A 22,653-nucleotide genomic window follows, 5' to 3' on the forward strand; every position below is an offset into this window, starting at 1 on the left:
TTTTTTTTTGGATATCTTGATTATAAATTTTATATTTCTTGACATTAGATATTTATTTTATATAAAGTTTAATTAAAAGTTTAAATATGCTAGTATATGAATAACTATACATTTTATTGTTTCACATTTACATTGTATTTCAAAAGTATTTGAATAAAAAGTAAAAACATGGTTTGCAAACCTTGTAATGTCTATTACTTTAGATGTATGAATTGCTAATACGTTTTAGCTCATTATAAATATAAGAAATAAGATAAAGATTTGAAACAAATCATTCATGTGATTTACATGGATATGGATGGAAAAGGTGGTTTTGCATGCATCAAATTTCTCACAAACTAATATTTGCACTAAACATTGCATGTAAACAAACCAAAAAAGTATTTGTAAACTAAAGTGAAATAGAAGCAAATTAATTAGAATTGATGTCATCTTCAACTCTTATATTATTAAGTCAAAATTCCAACTCTAGAAGAAGAGAAAGTTGAGAGTTCGTTAAAAGAAGGTATTTGTAAACTAAGTAAGTAGAAGTGATTAATTAGAACTAATTTCGAATTGGAGTTAAATTGAGTCTTCAACTATAATGTTATGAAGTCCAAATCCCCTTAATTCTAGAAAAAGAGAAAGTTAACAATATGTTTAAAAAAAAATTTAAAAAAAAAAATTTAAAAAAAAAAAAAAAAATATATATATATATATATATATATAAACAAACTAAATAGAAGTGATTATTTATTTATTTAGAGGGGATGTCGGCTTCAATTCCTACTCTATTAAGTCCAAGACCCCTTAACAAACGGCAACGTCTATACAGCCACGAAAATGCACTTCCTTACGAAGGAGAGGACTTGGAATTTTTTTAAAAAAGTTTGAAAAAGCAATGTAAAGGAAGTGCATTTTCGTGGCTGTATAGCCACGGGCTTAACATTAGGAGAAGAGAAAGTCAAGAGTTCGTTAAAGGAAGCGACAAAGAAAAGAGTCTATATAAAGCTGCTAACTCATCGTGGATGAAATATGTCTTGAATATGTCGTATTATTTTTTGGCGGGTTAAGTTCAGCTCAATATTACAAATGCCAACAAAGGTTGCCAGAGTAAACTCTGGATTGATGACGACGGAAAGTTGTGAGTACTTATTAGTTCTTAATTCCTGTGCATTGTAACAGAATTTGCAATGGACTCGGGCTTAATCTTGTTAAATGAATGTTTAAGGTTTTTAGCACCTTGTTTTCGATGATCGCACCGAAATGGACTGGAGAAATTCATTTTTCCGTACTTTCATTTCAATTTGATAGCCATACGCGCTAATGCAGGATTTGCAAGGTGTTGGAAGGGTTTCAGTCACAAGGAACAAAATTCAAGGGTTTTCGTGAGCCAATTTGGTTTATATTCTCTTGAATAGGGAGTTCTTAGTTTGCTTGCACGTATGCAACTTGTTAGCCAATATTTTGCATCGCTTCTCACTGAAATCCGTCATTTGTGAGGATATGTAACCTATGTAACCTGGTTATTAATAAATCCATAATGCTGTCATATAGAGATCAATTCTCGATGAACCCATTAGGTACATTTACGCACTATGGGCTTGATAGCCAAAACAGCCGAATATAGCATCAACCTGACAGTTATTTTTATCCAATGTTACAGGTTCGCCAGAGATCCTGATTGGGTCCAGCTCCGGGCTGGACATTCTACTTGGGTATGTTTGGGATGTATGCTGCACTTTAGTGAACCTTGAGGGGGAGTTGGGGAGGGGAATCCGCAAGGCTTTCAGAAAAATGCATTTTGAAAAACAAATACACTCAAAAAAGAAAACACGCAATTTGGACATAATAAGGAAATATGAGTACTCATGGAAGGCATCCTTTTCCAGGGATTTGTTAAAAAATACCATTGCTGCCTCATAATTATTGTAATTGCTATGTAAGGCTGAATAGTGCCAACAATTATAGGCGGTTGTTTATAGAATTACACTGATATCGCTATTTTTAAAAAATTAGTGCCTCAACGGTAATCTTATCTATAGTATCTATCTGTGTTCTCGAGGTACAATATTTTATTTGCGTAATATTTTATTTGACAAAGAAATTTGATGGACGTTTGAGAATTAAAGAGCGCAGGTGACAAACAGTGACTTAAGACAGATGCAGGAGTAAGATATATGACAGCCTTGCTTGTGATTGATTTAATTTGAGCGTGATCATATCGATTGGGTCTGATTTTCCCATTCAGACATTGGCATATAACAGGGATAGTGAGACGCCACATTTTACATATTATTATGCAGGTTCAAGATTCAAAATTTTAGTAATTGAGGCGCTAAGGATGCAATGCATAACATAGATAGTCACAACATCTGCAGTGTCTGCAGCTCTCTCTCTCTCTCTCTCTCTCTCTCTCTCTCTCTCTCTCTCTCTCTCTCTCTCTCCCTCCCTCCCCTCTGCTCTAATTCCCTTATGCAACAATTTCCTCTTAAACTGCTTGACTGATCTCATGCAATGTGACCTATCTTTTAGCTTAGCCATATCATTACATCTGAAAGTTTTGAAAGTAGGTTATCCATAAATAGGCTCTAATGTCTGCACTTTAAAGTGCAACTAAACGCATCAACTCAACTCTGAGTAGTGCCCTTTTCGCAATTGCATAATTTATAGGCAATGCAATCCTTCTTCCATTAAGGCATCCATCAAATGGTGGTTCATAGTTAAAACTCATCATCCCAATAAAACATGCATAATCCATGTCCTTTGATCAAGGCTTAACGTGATCCTCCAAGCACTATCTGCATTATACATGACATCACTAGTGTACATCTCTATTAGCAACAATTTGAATCTTGAACCTGCATGATGATATGTAAAGCGTAGTATCTCACTCTCCTCAATACTCGCCAATACCTGAATCAAACAAATTTTACCTGCTCCACAGACCCAATCAATATGATCACACTCCAACTAAATTAATCACAACCAATGGAGAATAAAAAAGTACAAGCCATGTATCTCACACCTGCATGTTTGTCCTAACACATGAATGATATAAAGAACAGTATAATCCAAATACAATCCTACAATGTTTGTCTAACACCTAATCCTCCCGCCATGACTCATAGGTAAACATTTGATGAGTAGGAAAGAGAACCATATACATAGCTCACAGAAACCTGCAAATGAAGTCAAATGTGAGCGTACCTGCTATGCCAACCCATGATGATATATATCGTCATCCACCTATAGCGGATCCATATGTGAACTAAGGTTTGGTCCTGCCAAGGTGGTAAACTCTCAGAGGCTTTGAAGTTACCATCAAAGGTTCCCGTGACCACTAGCATATCTATTATAAGTGTTCTGTGAAATACCTACTCCCTATAACCTGTGCGAAGAACCCTTTCAATCTTTGCACACATTAAATCATATTGTGCCCACTCTAATTAAATATGCATGTGCACCTCTTTAATCCCATAACTTTTGTCCACTCAAGTCCATTTGTTATTAACATAATTGTCAAAAAATCATGTAGTCTGTTTGTAAAAAAATCAAAAGCCAAGGGGATTGTCTAAAACATCCTGGTATCAAAATTGTGAGAAATAGAAACTTTCTTCACTATACAAAGGTAAGCATGCCACTGAGATTTTGTCTAAAACATCCTGGTATCAAAATTTTGGGGAAAAATAACTTCCTTCTCTAGGCAAAGGTAAGCATTCCACTGAGATTCAATCTTGGTAAAAAAATAAAAAATGGAGTGATCAATCCATCTGCACCAATGCACTAACACCACATATGTAATTTTTCTTCTATATTCTTGTGTAGGCATATAACAGAATTTGGGAGTTTCTTTGGTTCTATTGATAGTAAGAGGGCAACAATACTGGCCTAACAAAGGCCATTCCCAAGATGATCATTCAAAAACTTTGCCAAGATATGTTTCTAAATATTTTTTCAATAAATGCCTCATATTAAAATAGATTCTAGAATGATGATTATTTAATTGTGCTCTTTTAACACTTTCTTGTTTTACATGTACATAGTGACCGGTGGATTATTTTTTTTGGAGATTACATCTCGAGATGTGTTCCATTGTTATGGTTTAATAAAACATGATTTTTTTTTTTTGAGGAGAGGAAATGTTTACAGAAAGACAATTACACTCAAACTAAAAATAAGTCGACGGTCACAAAATGCTCATAATTCAATTCTAGGCAACACTAGCATTTATGTGTTAAGTCAATAGTCACATAATGCTCATAGTTCAGTGCTATACAACAAAAGCGTGATGTGTTAAGTCATAGAGGATTTAAAAAATCTAATGTTGTATGAAAGTTGTGTAATGATTTTATTGGAACTCAACTACATAGTTTTGGGTCAATTTTTTGTGATTTATGTCATATTGCAAGAGCAGTGCTTCACAAGAATCCTTCATCATGGAAATTGTATCAAAGTCTGGACAGATGCCTAGACTATTACTTTGTGATTTAATTGTGGTAAACATTTTCTCTAGTGTTGTGGATCTCTTTTAATTGAAATCATATAGAGATTGTTGGGAAATGAACACCATAAAACATAGTATTTGACCTTATTAATGATGCACGCCTTTGAAAATCACACTTCCCACATAGGAGACATTATAGTAGTGAGCTCGAAGAGATCTAAATTACAGGCTATCAAATCAAATACCTAATCAACACAACATTACGAAAGATGAGTTTTGCCTTCATGTTTAGCTTTATTTATTTTCATGGTTACTAGGAGACTTGTCTTTAACCTTTGCCTTCTTGTTCAGCTTTATTTATTTTCATGGTTATTAGGAGACCTGTCTTTAACCCTCAGTCGTGTCCATATGGTTTCTTATATAGATCAAAATCTCTTTGAGAAGTGGCAGATATCTCTACTTCTTGCGAGAACTTTTGCAAAATGAGAAAACTTAAGGTTTTCTCGTGAGAAATTCAAGCTGAGAAGACCTTAAACTCTCACTGATAAGTTGGCCACTTCTCGCAATAACTTAATTGCTTCTCATGGGCAGCACCAGTAAAATTGGTATGCCTAACAACTTGCCCATCCATTGTTTGTTTTGCAATTTTGAATGTTTGGAGGAGAGGAAAAGAGTTTTGGCGGAGAGAAAAAATCTTTGGCAACCTTCTAGATCGATTGCCAATGGATTTGAAGTAGATTTGAAGAGATTTTTCAAGCAAATTTAGATTCACAAGTAAGTTTTCTAAAGTCTTTTTCTTTTTAGTGGGAAGGGGAAGAGGAAGATGTAGTTTAGTTTCATATTTTACTTGACCTTTGTATTTTCTTATCTTAATAAAAATACAATTTACTACTTTTATTTTGCTTCAGGGTTTAGAGTCTCTGAATAAGGCTGCGAGCCATTGGCATTCCACATGAGGATGCAATTTTTATATATATATTGTATTTATATATATCTAGATCAGCTTGTTTGGTTTGTTTACTTATTTACTGATTCATTAGATGCATCTCCTTATTGAATTTCACAAAAAAATGCATTTCTAATTAAATTTAAGTCATTTTTTGTATTCCTGATATTTTCCCGAGAAGTTGCCGATTTTTCTCCAATATTTGCTGAGAACTCTTTTTTTGTATTGTCGATAAGTGGCAGAGAATGAGATTTTGAACTATGGTTCTTTTGACTGCTGCCTCTGCTGTTCCCTGACCAGAAATTGATGTCTCCCAGAAAACTTAAGGCAAGACACATTGGAAGGCAAATAAATAACATAAACCTGCATAATGTGTCATGCTCATATTTTGGATTTATAGTGATTGGATCTATTAACAGTGTAGACTTTTTGAGGACATAAACAGTTGTATGGCTGATTTTCTGTCATTGCAATGGTCTATAGAGAAATTGTCTTTACTCTTTACTGGTCTTGTATGACTGATTTACTATTTTTCTTTTCGTAGTTCTATGTCATGATATTTTCTGGAAATTATTGATTTATGTGTAAATAAAGGTGTTTCCAATCACTTTCCACCCTCATCGCTGTTTTTGAAAATTAGTCACACGAGTACAGATACCAGTTTCCAACATCTACAGTACCCTAGTCTCCTGGTCACTATGTCTATTTTGGTCAATAAACACTTCTTAAATTTCTGGTTATGACAAGCAATTTTTATTTTTTAGTTGATTTTGTGTATATATTTTATTTTGAAATTAGATTATATCTGATACTTTATTGTGTCAGGTTTACTATTCAGGTGTGGACATACTTCAGGTGTGAATGATTTTGTCACTAGTTGCATGCATGTCACATGCAAACCCTGCCTGAAATCTCATGTGGAATCTTTGGTGGAGAAATCAATCAAAAGATCAGTACCCTCATATGAGGCCATCAGAATACAATTGCAATGCCCTGATCAAAGGTAAAGCCAAATCATTTGAGTGCATGCCAAAGACTTTGAGTTTTTTAATTGCAACATGGGTATTCAAATTTAAGCAATCCAACTGCACATATTAACAGTTCAAAAATAAACTTACATTAAGAGGATAGCCTTAGTTGATTTGGAGAAGTAGGATTTTAGTATTTACTCGTTGCTCAGTAAAACAAAAACAATATTTGTAATATTTTTTCTATGTTTTGTTGTATACAAGGTGTGGGGTAGAGCTCAAGACAACAGACTTACTCAATTTACTTGACATTGATACTGTCAAAAACTATGAAAATTGGTTGAGGAATGCATATAGCGATCTATATGGTCCAATCTCAAGAGCTAGTATGCTCAATTGTATTGAATGTCAGCAGGGGAATGCAATACAAAGCTCAAGAATGTCTTCTAACCAAGGAAAAGGTATGCTTCATGAAGGTACCAGTTCAAGGTTTTTCTTTTTCTTTATTTATGGCAATATTTGTATAAGATACACAAGAATAAATTGTTAAAAGCAATGGTCCATTGGATTCTGGAGTTGCACTGCACATTTCCAAATGTATGGACTGTTAAACTCATAAATCATTTGTGTTTCTTATTCTTATAGGTTTTAACATCATCAAGAGGAGTTTTGCATTTCTTATTTTTACAGGTTTTAACATCATCAAAAGGACTTTTACGAAAAATGCAAAGAATAATTATAGTATGGATCAATTGCAAATTGCAAAAAGTAAAGGAAGTGTTCAATGTCCAGAGTCATGGGTATGCACAAATTGTGGTTTTTCTTGGTGTGCAGCATGTGGTTTTGCCTTTGTTTCAGAGGGTACAGAAGGTGGATCCAACTGTAGTCATGTTTGCAGCCAAACAAATAATTACATCATCAATAGTATTGTGGCTGATATAGAATTAATTTATACTGAGTACACCAGAGGAACAATGAAAGAAAATGGTTTTAAGTTTCATTGCTTGAGTATTTATTCAGCGGTGAAGAAAATAAGGAAGGTGGAAAAAGATCTTGACAGCAGGGCAGAAAGTGTGCTCAAATTATTAACAAATATTCTTCAAAATAAAACCGAAAACCAGGTCAAACCTATGTTAGGTTTTTCTTGCTCTGTTCTTCTTTCTAGGGGAAATGTGGTTGGTCAACTTTTAGAATACTTAGTGACAAATGACTCAATGTTGGATATCTGTGCAAGGAGTGCACTGTATCTTCAGTTGGTAGACCTGTTGAATACAATGCTGCAATATCCAGAGCTCTTAAAAATATTGCTAGGATCCAAAACAGACATAAGAAAAGGATGTCATGATGATGGTGAATTTGGCAGTGATTCGTCTGTGATTAGAAAAATGAGGAACATATATAAGCAATCAAATATTGTTGTGAAGAGAGTCAAAGATGGAAATGAGAACATAAATGTGCAGGACGAACTTGGTATTGCTAGGTCTTTGTTGGAGTGCTATGAGAGATTGGTATCTGCAGCAGAGAAACAAGCATCTTCCTCTCCCTCTGCAAATTTTGTCTTGGAAAAGGATGATTCAAGAATGACAAGGGTTGGTACATCAGCTTCAGATAATTCAACCTTAGCTTTAGGGGCAAATGGTCCCATAAGCATGGAAAATAACGATGCTAGCTCAGATGATTGTAAGAATATTGTTTTATATAAAGAGAGTTTGAAGTTACTACAATTTGATGAATACCCTTTTATTGGTGCAAGTTCTTCGGTTCACACATACAGTAAGTATTTTGACATGGAAGGATCAAATCCTAAAAGGATTGACAGTACAGGTGTTCACAACAAGAAAAGGATGTTGCATATTGCTAAAGAAATAGCTTCGTTGGCGACAAATCTTCCTTTAGAGTGGGAATCCAGCATACATGTTCGAGTGGATCCTGTGAGAATGGATTTGTTGAAAGCTTTGATAGTGGGTCCCAAAGGAACACCTTATCAAAATGGAATCTTCATATTCGATATTTATCTTCCTCCAGGTATCCCTTACGAACACAAAATTCCTAACTGTATTTCAATTATCTAATATATTTCCATTCTTTATTGTATATGGACATTAATATACTTGGCAACTTCAGTAGTGACAGCTACTTAAACTTACCTCAGAACATAGTTGTATTTTTATTTGAAATTTTAACAATTCTTTCATTTTTAAAACCATTTACAATATTTTTTTGGCAACTGTAAGTATTTTATTTGTAGAACAAGTAAAGAGTAAGGGTTCTCTCCCATTATATTGAAATATTTAACCAATACAAAAGTTCCTGCCTTTTGGTTTGGCCAGGATAACAGAGTTCATTTTAACATTGTTCGATATTCTTATCGTGACAGCAGACCAAAATGAAACTTCTTCAAACTCTGATCTTTCTAGTTAAGATTGCAAAATATATTAACGATTGAACCAGAGATTGACCTTTCATATATTCCAACTTATAGACAAACATACTATGACAGTCCAGAGAGACTTTATACACACACACATATATAACCTTAACTATACATATTCACAATTGAACTAGAGATTGAATAATGAAATACTACTGCAGTCAGAACCATGGGAGTCATCTTCTCTGTTTCATCAGTACCAGATGTCACATTAGGAAGCTTATTTACTTTTTTGCATTTGCCACGAATCTCTCTTGGTGGAGGGAAGAGTTCTCTAGCTTGCATAGTCAGAGAACATCCATTGTTGCATGATATATATTGGTACCCCTACCTGCAGTGAGAGAGAGTTATGTGTCTGTAACTTCTTTAGTGAGAACACACCCTATCGCTTTGTAATTAAAATACTCATTAAAACAAACCAATGAATGTGTAACCAGTAAAGAAAGAGATGTAGCTTCATGGGAGTTGCTTTGTCTACAACTTTGTTCCTTCCAACACTAAATTTTTCCTAGGCAGAATATTTACTAAGAGCTTTCATGATTTTCTTGTCACTAGTAATGAGGAAGATATTACCAACAAAAATGGAGGAGAATTTTGAACTTACTTGATGTTTTGCAGCACTTGCAAGGAAGTTGCAGGTCAACAGTTTTGAATTACATCCAACACTTTTTCCTCTTGAAAAAAACTTCTTTCTTAATTTTGTCTCTGTGATTTCTGTGGTGAATATTTTTTGTTGGATGCTTGAACATCACTACAAAAGTGGCTCCATGGTGATGGGAGGAGAAGACATAATGGATATTATGGGAATAACTTATCGTGGCTGACAATAGTAAAGTCCTATTGATGTGAGTTTTGTTCCACTACAACATGCATAATTAAATACTAATGCTTCAAGGAGAAACACCAAACACTCAATCCTCTCTTGATATAAGGTCATCTCTCATAGTAAGCTTGCAAAGCAAAATCATGAAATGACATAAAGGTTCCTTCTTAACTGTGGACTTCACTCAGTTTTATGATGTGATATGCTGGTTATCAGAAAGGGACTTACACTATTCATTCAGTGGATATCACTATTCATTCAGTGGATATCAACTCTTGCACTGCTAAATATTTAGTTTCACAATGTGCAATGAAAATTTAGGTTCTCATTTTCCAATTTTTTCACTTCAACTCCAACTTAAACTTATAACTTTTGTTTCTACTTCTAACTATGAATGCAAGGAATCATGGATGATTTGGACTCTACTAGATGTAATCTCACCAATGGCTCCACCCACCTAGTGCAAGCTTTAGAGAAACACTCAAATGGTTTTCAAATCAATATCTCCTCTCCAATCACATCAAATGGATGCAAACTAAAGATTCAATATCAATTGAAGTTAAGTGCATTCAATTGTCAGCGTACCACACAAGGCACTCCTACCATCAACAAGAGGTTAGTGGCCTAGATTTGTTTGAGTCAAGCAAATAAACATCCACAACAACTCCCATTTAACTATACTACTTCAACATGAAAATAAATCTACTCCAAGTGAAAGATCGAGGAAACCATGCAATACTACAAAATAATATTAAGTAATCCACCATGAAGAACCAACACCGAATTATCAATTGCTTTGACAAGTATTATAACAACAACTTCATCAAGTCTCTCCCTTAGCTAACCTACTTTAATCTCCTAGTTTACTACCTCCAATCTCTAATCTAATGAATTAAAAATGAGAAGGCCTTGTCCTTTTAGAGTAGTTCTATTAAAACAAAGGGCCAAGATCGATTCAAGATCAAGGGTTGAGATTTCTTCCACAAGCCCTAATTAGGGTTGCCAAATTTACAACCAATTACATTAAGGCACCAATTTATGGGCCAATAAGGAAATCACAATGATTCTAGTAGCCTATGAGAAAATAGGACACTTGGCATGTTGTGATTGACTGTGCTTGAAATTGAAATTTTGTAATTGGAGGAGACAAACAATTGCCACTCATCATTCTTATACTGTGCTTGGAGCCTAGGATTGTAGAAGGTGTTTGATAAAATTGTGAAAGTATCTCTCAACATTTGAGATTTTCTCCATCATTTGAGATTTTCTCATGGAACCGACTTGAATTACTTGCATCTTCGTGAACCTGTGAACTTGAGCTTTCTTGATTCTCCTTGAATATACCCTATAGTTGAATCTTCTATGCTTTCCTGAACTTCCTCTTGATTTCAATGTAAATTAATGGGGTGATAGCTTGAAAATGAATTTTTCCTTCTCACTTGAGTCCTCGGGCTCGAGCCATCTTATTGTAGTATCTACTTGAAGTTTTGAGGCCTTGATCATCACCTTGCCGTCTAGCTTCTCCTTCTTGAATTCACCTTGTTAGAATCATTGTTCTACAAACTTTTTCCCAACTATGGATATTATTGACAATCGTTAAACTTGCATAAATGATCAAACTGAAAAGTAAACATAACCATAATACAATTCAACTCATAACACCATAATGTGTTAACTAGGGAAATCTTAGCCAAGGGAAAACCTTGGTGGGGATGGTACCCACACAATGATCCACTAATCAAAGGTATCTTGTGAAAGATATTGACTCTGTTAGGAGTCTATTAGGAGCCTCAACCCTGTTAGGAGTTGTTATTGCAATACAAAAGTATGCAAGAATAGCCCACAACTCAAACAAGCAAATACAACTTTACAATGCTATTGATGGAGATACAAAAACCTTTATACAATGCTGATATCTTTAATGCATGATCTGCCTTTTGGTTCCTTCTTCAAAACTGATCATATAACTTTACTGCTCTGTACTAGCATTATATTCACATCCATACTGATCATAGAAAGTGTGCATTCAAACATCATTTCATTACCTTACAATGTCACACATTGTTAAACCAAAATGTTCTTCTTTTATTCCAAATTCTTTGTTATGTCGGCCTTGCAGCTTGATACTTTGCTAATCTTTTGAATTATTTTTCACCATGTGTGGGTTAACATCTAGGATGTCGTCTCAACATTTTTAAGTAATTGTTTTGGTGAGCCAAAACAATTCCTTAACCAAAATGCCTTTATTCTGCCTTTAACTCTGTTACCTGGAAAAGCTGCAATAACTTCGTTCGTACATAGCCAAACATTACACGATTTTACCTATGTGTCATATACATCATGAGTCTTTGTAAGCGTGTGCCCAGCTGTCTCTGAACTATATCAATCTTCAAGGTTAAATGTTCTCTTAGTAATGAGAACCTTTTAAGATTTTTTCCTTGTTTATCTCAAGAGTTCTCATATCATCATTGATTTGGCTTATCTTTCCTTCAAATTCTATGATTTTGGCTTTTGGGTTCTTCAATTCATTTACCGTTTTCTCCATTTTTTTATGCTTGTCCTTGATTGATTGAGAGATTTTTTGTGTAACTTTGTGTGCCAAGACACATTTCTATAAAGTTCTTTTACTTAAGAAATGCATCCTCTCAAATCCTTGATGCAGATGTCTTAGACTGTCAAGTCATTTCTGATATTATCACACACTGTATTAAAGAAAATAGCATCATGCTAAGCTTGGGCTTTTATATTGGTTGCATCCAAAAGTGTGGTGAAATGACTATCAAACGCCTCAGCTACTTTCTCTGCTCTTCTCTCCAAATCTTGCTCAGTGATCTGTACACTTATGGTGTTCTGGAGGCTATCAATTACCTTTTTTAAGGTACTTTTTTGCATTCTTGCTCAGTTTATTAGTCTCCTCAGCAATTTTACTCACTGAAAATACTGCTACTTGACACAATTTTCATGACATCAATATCTTCTGGCTTTTTCATGCTATCCAACATAATTTCAAATGGTGATTGAGAGGTGGTACACCTAGGTTGACAAACCTCTTTTGCAGGTGTTACCAATTGTATTTGAGCTTCTCCACTGATTTCCTGTGTTCTCTGTTCTTCTTGTGGCTGATCTGATGATTGCTCCTTGTTCTTTGGTGTATCTTCAGTCTTTTACCCTGCTTTCTTTTCCTCTTTCTCCTTTCCTTTATCTTGTCCTTTCTACTCTTGTGGAGTAGAATTGGTGTGTGTGCTCTCAACAGTTGGCGCTAATACTGTCAAACTTTGTGGCCAGGTGAGAAATAGTCCTTTTGTTAATAGTTCACTGCGTGTTATGGTTTTCTCAGTTTCAATTTGCTTTTTCTTATCATCTCTTTCATCATCATCATCAGAGCTGGAGTAATCTATAATGTTATCAACAACCAAATTGCCAACATTAATCTCTGTACAATCCTTGGTCTACTGTGGTGTCATTGTGATTCGTACACCATCAATAAACATATCTGTCTGGTTGTCTCCTGTCCGTAACTGAAATGTCAGGTTCTTCTTCTTCTTCTTCTGGCTGTGGAGCTGTGGTATAAAATATATCAGACTCACTTAAAACTTGATATACTGCCTTCTCTATCTCATTCCTTACTTCATAGAATCCACCCATTAACTTATGGTGCTCTGGAGTCTACCAGTTACCTTTTCTAAGGTACTTTTTGCATTCTTGTTCAGTTTATTAGTCTTCCCAGCAATTTTACTCATTGAAAATACTGCTACTTGACACAATTTTTTAACATCCATATTTTCTGCCTTTTTCATGCTATCTAACATAATTTCAAATGGTGATTGATAAGTGGTAGAACTAGGTTGGCAAACCTCTTTTGCAGGTGTTACCAATTGTATTTGAGCTTCTCCACTGATTTCTTGTGTTCTCTGTTCTTCTTGTGGCTGATCTGATGGTTGCTCCTTGTTCTTTGGTGTATCCTCAGTCTTCTATCCTGCTTTATTTTCCCCTTTCTCCTTTCCTTTCTCTTGTCCTTTCTGCTCTTGTGGAGTAGAACTAGCGTGTGCGCTCTAAACAGTTGGTGCTAATACTGTCAAACTTTGTGGCCAAGTGAGAAATAGTCCTTGTGTTAACAATTCACTGCATGTTATGGTTTTCTCAGTTTCAGTTTGCTTTTTCTTATCATCTTTTTCATCTTCATCATCAGAGCTGGAGTCATCTACAATGTTATCGACAATCAAATTGCCAACATTAATCTCTGTACAATCCTTGGTCTACTGTGGTGTCAATTGCAATTCATACACCATCACTAAACATATCTGCCTGGTTGTCTCCTGTGTCCATAACTAAAATGTCAGGTTCTTTTTCTTCTTTTGTTGGCTATGGAGCTGTGGTATCAACTATCAAGTATACCAGGCTCACCTGATATACTGCCTTCTTTGTCTCAATCTTTACTTCTTCATAGAGTCCACCCATTAACTTTATAGCTCTCATCTTATATCTCAATAAGGGACTTAGTTTTTGTTTGATTTTCTCCAATTGCTTATCATTGTCTATTATGCAACATTTATGAATACATACTTCTCTTAACTTCTTCTCTTCTTCTATTGCCCTTAATCTTGATTTGTTCAATCTTTCATACATTTCCTCAGGGAGTCTTAAATTTGACCATGTATGTAATAACAGGTTTATCCAAGTTTCTCCTTTGATTGGTATTATAATTATCATAAAATTATTTCAGTTTTGTCAAGTTTCCTTCAGTCATAATCATCTTATTCATTTTGCTTATCTCAGGTTTCCACTTTTTTTCTTGCTACCACTTCCTTGTTCTGGTTGATCAATTTTTTATTGTTCTACAGGAGGAGAGATTTCTCCTCCCATCCTTTTAGCTGGTACCTCTTTCTCTTCCTCTGTCTTACTCTTCTTCCCAACATATGTGGCTAATACCTTTGGCTTCTTCCTAGGTCTGGGTCTAGTTGCCATTTCCTTAATTCTCTTAGATCTTTTAGGAGTTTGTTCCTCTTTTTCTTGTTTAACTGTAACCTCAGGTGTTTGTGCAATTACTCGTGAAGTCCTTGTTGATGTAACTAGTGAAGGCTGAATGTCAATATGACTTCTTCCTCTGCCACAGGTTGATCCACTGCGGCTAAAGGTACTGGAGGTGTAGTTGCTACTAGTGGAGTGCTTGGTGAATGTTCCATAGATGGTGGTTGGTCTAATAGAATGCTACTTTGTCCACTTGCCTTCATTTCAAAGGCTATTTGTTTTGCTTATGTTAATTCCTCCTCAGACATTTGTGTATCTTTAAGAATTTTCTTCATTACATTTTCAACCTTCTTCTTAGCTGCCTTGGTTATCTGCAATTGTTGTGCATCAATTAATCTTTCCTTAGCTGTGCCCCATCTGTAACACTTCTTATCAATATCAGATTCCAATATCTTTTTAGCATACCCATTAGTCTTTTCTTCTGTTACCTCATATCCTAATGGTTCAAAAAACATAACTCTAGGCTCTATAGCCTCCATGCATGTTTTGTTAGTTTCTATCATTAAACAAATGTTATCTGTATACTTATCCACAGTAGCTTGGGGAATCCTTACTCTCATCGTCATCTCTGACTGAAATGATTTCATCATACTTGTTATTCAATTTGTCATGTATTCTTCTGGAGTCTTTCTGAAATAATAGCTTATTGATTCCATAGTGCATTAGAATTCCATTCAGATGTAGGCATGTTAGGAAATCTCTTCAAGACATGAAATAAAAGATTAAGTAGTGATCCAAATCTGAAAGTTGCATATTTGTTCTTCTTTATCCTTTCAAAGTTATCAAATAATTGTTGTCTTAGAATCACACAAAGGTTTACTTCCACTCTGTCCACACACATATGGTAAGCAATATGGATAAATTCAACTGATACTCCATCTTCCCTAGTGCTAGAGTTCATTTTGTAAGCCAAGACTTTACTTATGAATCTCACATCATTGTGTTTAAGCAAGCTCAACATCATTCCTCTTCCATTCCACTTAGTTTCTGTGTTCTGTAATACAAGCTTTTTCACATTTTTCTCATTAACAAGAATTATGCCTTTGTTGCTCAAACATGATACCTCATGAATTAGGCCACTGGTAATCTTAACTGGTTCATTTCTAACCCAAAACATATTATCATGTACTTTGCTCAAAATTATTCTTATCCATTCCTCACTATCAAATTCATGGTGAAATATGTATTCCACAACCATAAGTTGCCCTAGGTGCTCAAAACCTTCTTTGAATATCTTATACTCCTTGTAAACATTGTCAATTTCATTCATTATGTCAAAGTCTTCTATGGTTTCTAGTTTGCAATGAATGTATGCCCTATAATCCTCCATGATCAGGACTCCATTCGGAATTTGCGAGAATGCCCCTATAGGGTCATCCTCCAAAGGTGCAAATAAAGTTTCTTTTGAACTTATGTTTGGGTTTCTCCAAATATCATGAAGTAGTGAAGGATCCATTTCCACAATATTCTGTCTCAAATTCACTTCTGTAAATAACCTTCTAATAAAAAATACCCTTGTTATCTCAAATTTAGGGCTTTGACGGAAACTCGGTCAAATCGCTTGTCAACTGCTTTAAAGCACCTTTCAATCTCCTTGCTGACACCTTGTAATACACAAATGATCAAATGGTGTCCAAATTAATTGATTACATTTGCATTAATTGTTCAAGTACGCACAACTCAAAAAGTTGATGTTATCCAGTAGGCTAAATTTCTTTCTTGTGATCACATACAATCATATTTCCTTGTGCGCTCTTAACCATAGCATCCCAACATTATTCCCATGCTTTTCTCAAGTGCACAAACTTACTTATTCCAATAAAAGGTATGATCAATATTTGGTGCATTATCCCCTGTTTCCTATATGAACATGATTGCTTAAGTGGTTCTCAACTACAATTACTGATTTCATCTTTTTCTTTGATGTGTCTTTTGTCTTTTCTACCCACACCTTATTGCTTACAGGTGCTCCTTCGCTAACAAATGTTTTATCATGACTTTCAACTTGCTTTCATTTTACATTTTCATTCCTTCTTATATTGTTGTTCACATTTCTTCTGAAGTTCATATTTTGTGATCTCATGTTAGGCGTTTTCATGATGTTCAATCTACAAAATGTTGTTGTATGTCCCAAATTGTTGCAAATCTAACATGTTGTAACATTATTTCCATATCTAGGTCCAAATTGATTTGTTTGTAGTCTGCAATCCCTAGCAATATGCCCAAAATTGTTGCACTCATAATACATAACTCCATTTCTTACGACATTTGTTGCTCCCAAAAGTGTTCTAGCTGCAGGATTAGTACTTTCATACATCCTATTTTATTATATCCAGGTCTCCTACATTCATTAGATCTATGTCCATAAGCAAAGCAATTATAACAATAACCAGAAAAGGGTTTAGAATACTTACCTATGCATTCCTTCTTCATGTGTCTAGGCTGATTACATGCAAAATATCTTCCATTAAATTGTTTCTTTACTTCACCAGGTTGGTTAGGTACTTCTTTGTTTATATCTTCTTACTGATTAGGTTGTTGATTCACTAGGTCTTGTTTCTAAGTAACTTCAGATCCTTTAGATGATTCTCCTTCAGTGTATCCAATCCTTGTTTTGTCTCCAACAAGTTCCATAATCTACTCATCAAGCTTCTCAGTGCTAGAATATAACTTCTCAAGATGTCGCTTTGTTTGTGTAAGTTCTCCTTTAACAATAGTGTTGTACTTCTCAAGTTTTGTATGTGTAACTTTGTAGTCCCAAGTTTAGACTTCACTTTGGTAAGTTTGGATTTTAGATCTGCATTCTCAAATTCGATCGACTATTCTTTTCATCTTCCATCATGCTCATTTTAAGATTTGTAATTCCTAGCTCATGTTTCAGAATTTCATTCTCCTTAAGCCTTGAAATTGCTTCACTATCCTTGATCTGGTCATTTGTCTTTTTATTTATTTAGATGATTCAGTCATCTCTTTCAACTTCTAAATGAAATCTTGTGCATCTTTAAGTTTGATCTTCAGTTTGTTTCTTTCCTTTGTAAATACATCAAGTTCCTCAAGAGCTTCCTCAAGATTCTTTTGCAATTGTTCCATATCCATAGAGATTATACTCAAGCTGCTAGGCCTCCTCTGAGTAACTATGCTCTGATACCAATTGTTAGAAATAGGGAATACTAAGGGGAGCGAGGGGGATTGGCGTTCCACAAAATTTTGTCCAATTATGAATATTATTAATAATCTTTAAACTTGCGTAGATGATCAAACTGAAAAGTAAACATAACCATAACACAATGCAACTCATAACACCATTATTTGTTAACTAGGAAAACTCCGACCAAGGGAAAACCTCGATGGGGATGGTACCCACAAAATGATTCACTAATCAAAGGTATCTTGTGAAAGATATTGACTCTGTTAGGAGTCTATTAGATCTGTATAGTGTATCTTTCTTTGTTAGAGGACTAGGCCTAGTTAGAAGTCTCAACCCTGTTAGTAGTTGGCATAAGAATACAAAAGTAAGCAAGAAGAGCCCACTGCTTAAACAAGCAAATACGACTTTACAATGCTATCAATAGAGATAGATACACAACCTTTTATAGTGTTGATATCTTCAATATCTGATTTGCCTTTTGGTTGCTTCTTCAAAACTAATCATGCAACTATACTGCTCTTTACTACCATTACATTCACATCTATACTGATCATAGAAAGTGCACATTTAAACAACATATCATTATATTACAATGTCATTCATCATTAAACCAAAATATTCTTTTATACCAAATTCTTTGTTCTATCGGCCTTGTTGCTTGATACTTTGCTAAATCTTTTGAATTATCTTTTGCCACGTGCATTAACATCTAGTACATCGTCCCAACATTGCCAAGGGATTGTTTTGGTGAGCCAAAACAATTCTTTAACCAAAATGTCTTTATTCTGCCTTTAACTTTGCTCTACCTTGTTAACCTGTACTTGGAAAACTGCAATAACTCTGGTCGTACATAGCCAAACATTATGCGCTTTTACCCACGTGTCATATACATCATGTTCTTCCTTCCTGTAAGTGTGCATAAGCTCAAGTGCTTCAAGTGAACTGCACTAAACAAAATAAGCTAACCATTCTGCTAGTATGTACTTGGACAATTTTCTGAATTATTATTCCTTCAAACCTATCCTTTGATTTTTCTTTCTCAAAGTAAGTTATATGTTGCCATAAATGACAAGCCTAACATATCTTCTTAGCCAAATTTTCAACACACCTTGTGAAACAAAGGAGAAAAGCATTAAGTTAGTGAAAAGAATATGAAAATAAAATCGCATCAATAATAAAGAAAACAGATTTCTCTTATTCAAGATTAAGCCTTTCTATCTTCTTGAAATGATCAATGTCTTGGGTATTTCTAGATGCTTGGAAGAAAAACTTCTTGGGTGGAAATTCTAAGGAAAGAGGATTTTCACTGTGGGAATCCTCTGGTGAGAGGATTTCCACCAAGCATGATAAAAAATCATCCCAATTTTAGTCACTTATCGTTAAAATCATTTCTCTCACAACTCTCTAGTCTACCCATTTGATTTTTCTTTAATTTTACATGAGGAAAATAAGGCTAAAGGGAAAGGGGGAAATTCCAAGTTGGCAGGATTATTGTGGTGAGAATCCTTCGGAGGAAGGGTTTTCACGGTAGGAATCCTCTAGTCAGAGGATTTCCACCAAATCTAATTTTGTTTTTATCCTAGTGTAACAGTAGTACTGGGGTATGTCAAGACGATGGGTTGAGTTTCCAGGACGTGGGGAAAATGGGCCTCATTTTCGAGATGACAGGGGATGGCTAGGGGCTGGCGGCAAGGGGTGGACGGGGTAGAGGGGTGTTCTATAATATACATATAGAACTTGAAATGCTAGTTATGAAATGATGTCTTAGTAGAACATACCAAATTAAAATACTTGAACATAGAAAAATTTCAAATTGAACTAGAACCATTGAATATTCAACATAGTAACATACTACATACCCAATATTAACATTAAAAATCAAAATTCAAATAGAAATTCAAGTACCCATCTCAACATTGGCATGGTTGCAGAATGATGAAAGTGGGGGTACTTGTGTACTCAAGTACCCAGTGTGGGGATGTCCTGGGGATGGATACTTCGAGATTTGGGAGGGGGTGCGAGTCCCTGTGTTACAATGCTTTTCCACAATTATTTCAAACTTTTCTCTCGTTATCGTTAAATCTTCCCCTAAGTGGCCTCCCTCATCTTTAAATCCTGTTTAGAATTATAAAATGGAATGGTGGAATTCTTGACGTTGGAGGATTCCATTGGTGGAAATCTTGAGCTTAGACGATTTCCACCAAAATTACTTAGTGCTTCATTTCCTTCCATTCTTCAAAAACTTCATCGTTTCTCATCAATTTCGCTTTAACACAACATCCTTCACCTTTAAGTTTTAACACTTGCTTGGTATCAATTTTGGCACAAAGTAAAAATGGGGGAAAATTTGGTCTGAGAGGATTACTATTGTGGGAATCTTCTGACTAGAGGATTTCCACCAAACATGATTTAGCCCTTCTTTGCCTTAAAACTTTCCAAACCTTGATCGTTGTCGCTCAATTAACTCAACATCCCTTACTTGTAACACTTATTTGAAATTCATTTTGATGCAAAGTGAAAAGGGGGAAATTTTGGTTTCAGAGGATTAGGGTGGTGGGAATTTTTTGGAGAGGATTTCCACAGTGGGAATCCTTTGGTTGGAGGATTTCCACCAAACACAATTTCCTTAAAACTTATCCCATTTCAAAATTCGTTGACAATTTCTTTATTTATTTTTACTCATGATGTTGAGTTCATGTCTTAGATTGGATTTTGAATGCCTTAGAGGGTGGTGGAATTTTGAGCTTGGGAGGATTAATGTGGTGGGAATCCTTGGATTTCCACCAAATATGATTGTGCCACTTAGACTCCCAAAGCTTGCCATTTTGAACCCTTATGCTAATACTTTCACTTATTTTCAAGTTGCTATGCCTTAGCATGATTTTGCATCAATTTTGAGTTAGATGAGAAGGGTGAAAATCCTAAGGATAGTTGATTTCCATGGTGGGTATCCTCTGGTCAAAGGATTTCCACCAAACATGATTTCCTTAAAACTCATCCCATTTCAACATTCCTTGACAATTTCTTACTTTATTTTTACTCATGATGTTGAGGTCATGTCTTAGACTAGATTTTGAACACCCTAGAGGGTAGTGGATTTTTGAGCTTGGGAGGATTAATGTGGTGGGAATCCTTGGATTTCCACCAAATGTGATTTTGCCACTTAGACTCCAAAAGCTTGCCATTTCACACCCTTATGTTAATTCTTTCACTTTTTTTCAAGTTGCTACTCCTTAGCATGATTTTGCATCGATTTTAATTGATGAGAAGGGTGGAAATCTTGAGGAGAGATGATTTCCACGGTGAGAATCCTTCGGTCAGAGGATTCCCACCAAATATGACTGAGGCAGTTATCCTTAGGAAAATTACCATTTTCCCTTCTCTTTATGTTTTAACATTGCATCAGTCAAATTGTTCTCTTACCAGGGATCCCCCACAACCAATTTTGCTCAACATCACTTTGTCCTAATGCAAAATCTGGAGATTTTGGGGAGAAATTATAGCTGGTGGAAATCCTGGAGCTAGAGGATTTCCACCACTTTCCAAATTTTCTCACAATATTTCTCCGATCTCCCAAGCATATAGACCTTTCTCATTTAGACTAAAACTCCACTCTTTCACTAGGACTTAGGCTACAAAAATACCTCAAAAGGTCATCAAAACCCTTGGACAAACCCAAGGCAAAAATTACTTCCCAACAAGCCAAAACTACTCAAACTCACCCTCAGACTTGGAAACTTGAAAATTTTGCCAACTAAAACCACCCAAGATGACTCCTACTTGCTAAAGAAAAAGAAGGGGCCCCCATTTGCAATGGAACGATGGTGTGAAAACACCACAAGTCCCATACAAGTTATAGATCATGATCCGTACTACCACTAATGAGATATTATTTCATAATTATTTTGATGCTTCACAAACATGTCTCCGTAGCCTTCAAAGATCTAGCCAGCTCTTGAGGGTGTCTATGATAACTTTTCCCTCCACTTGATCAATCTCTTGATGGGAAAGATAATCAACCAATCTTTTGCCCTACCTATAGCAATAGTTGATAGAAAATGAAGGAAGGTTATATAAGATAGACCGTGCTTATTAAGTCTATTGTAAATCCTCCAATTTGATAAATGTATATTTTGTAGGCATAGGGTTATCAATATAGAGTTGCCTTCAATAACAATGTTATGAATGCTACAAGTCTTTTCCATTTGTAGCCCAAGGGTAAAAGCTTTTTCTTTTACTCTATTGTTTGACTCTGATTTCAGTTTCTTGGAGGTGGTGTTGATAAGTTTGTTAGAGAAGTCACCAATGACACATCTTGCTTTGGAGGGACTTAAATTACTAGGGAAAGTGCTTTCTGTAAACCTTCGAGAGTCAGACTACATCTTGTGTAATCAACTGAAGGAAGAGGAGAATTAGAAATTCCATGAATAGGAAGGAGTGGGAGCTTCTTGTAGTTAACATATCTTTGTCCCTAGAAGTAAGTGGGTATGTGCTCAAAGTTGGGGTGGGAGCAGTGCAAAGGTGGCCATAAAATGGTTTTTATTTGAAATAGTCAATTTTGTGACCCCATTATGGTAACCATTTCACACATTATGGTTGATTATGACAAGCCTGAGGTTTGTTGCCACAACCGGGCCAGCATAAATGCTTTATATGTGACTGGGTCATAACTATCAACCATTCATGTTTTCAATTGTATAAACATTTTATTAACAGGCTTGTGCTTTATAAGTATATTATAACGTGTACATGCTATATCTTGCTGTGTTAAATTCCAACCCATAGGGTTGCATTTGCCTTTTGTAACAAACATTAAACTTAGAACAAAATGTAACAGCTAGTTTTTAGAAAATATAACCGAAGATATATTTGTTTTTGAAATC

The 22,653-nt window shown here is 35.2% G+C and overlaps 1 protein-coding gene across 2 annotated transcripts in view; it reads left to right on the forward strand.

Moving 5' to 3' along the window:
- Nucleotides 1–937: 937 nt before the first annotated feature.
- Nucleotides 938–22,653, forward strand: part of LOC149560352 (uncharacterized) — a 32,963-nt gene continuing 11,247 nt past the window's right edge. Inside the window, exons 1-4 of one of the 2 annotated variants that reach the window (XM_089824647.1) lie at nucleotides 938–1,123; nucleotides 6,198–6,375; nucleotides 6,605–6,801; nucleotides 6,986–8,365. In XM_089824647.1, the coding sequence (XP_089680773.1) occupies nucleotides 1,072–1,123; nucleotides 6,198–6,375; nucleotides 6,605–6,801; nucleotides 6,986–8,365 (1,807 nt within the window). In that variant the 5' untranslated portion in view covers nucleotides 938–1,071. The remainder of the gene's footprint in view (nucleotides 1,124–6,197; nucleotides 6,376–6,604; nucleotides 6,802–6,985; nucleotides 8,366–22,653) is intronic. The other variant, XM_089824648.1, reaches the window with a different exon arrangement.

Source organism: Cupressus sempervirens, chromosome 4 (genome assembly GCF_028749045.1).
Source record: "Cupressus sempervirens isolate cs-2001-9-10 chromosome 4, ASM2874904v1, whole genome shotgun sequence".
Taxonomy (NCBI): domain Eukaryota; kingdom Viridiplantae; phylum Streptophyta; class Pinopsida; order Cupressales; family Cupressaceae; genus Cupressus; species Cupressus sempervirens.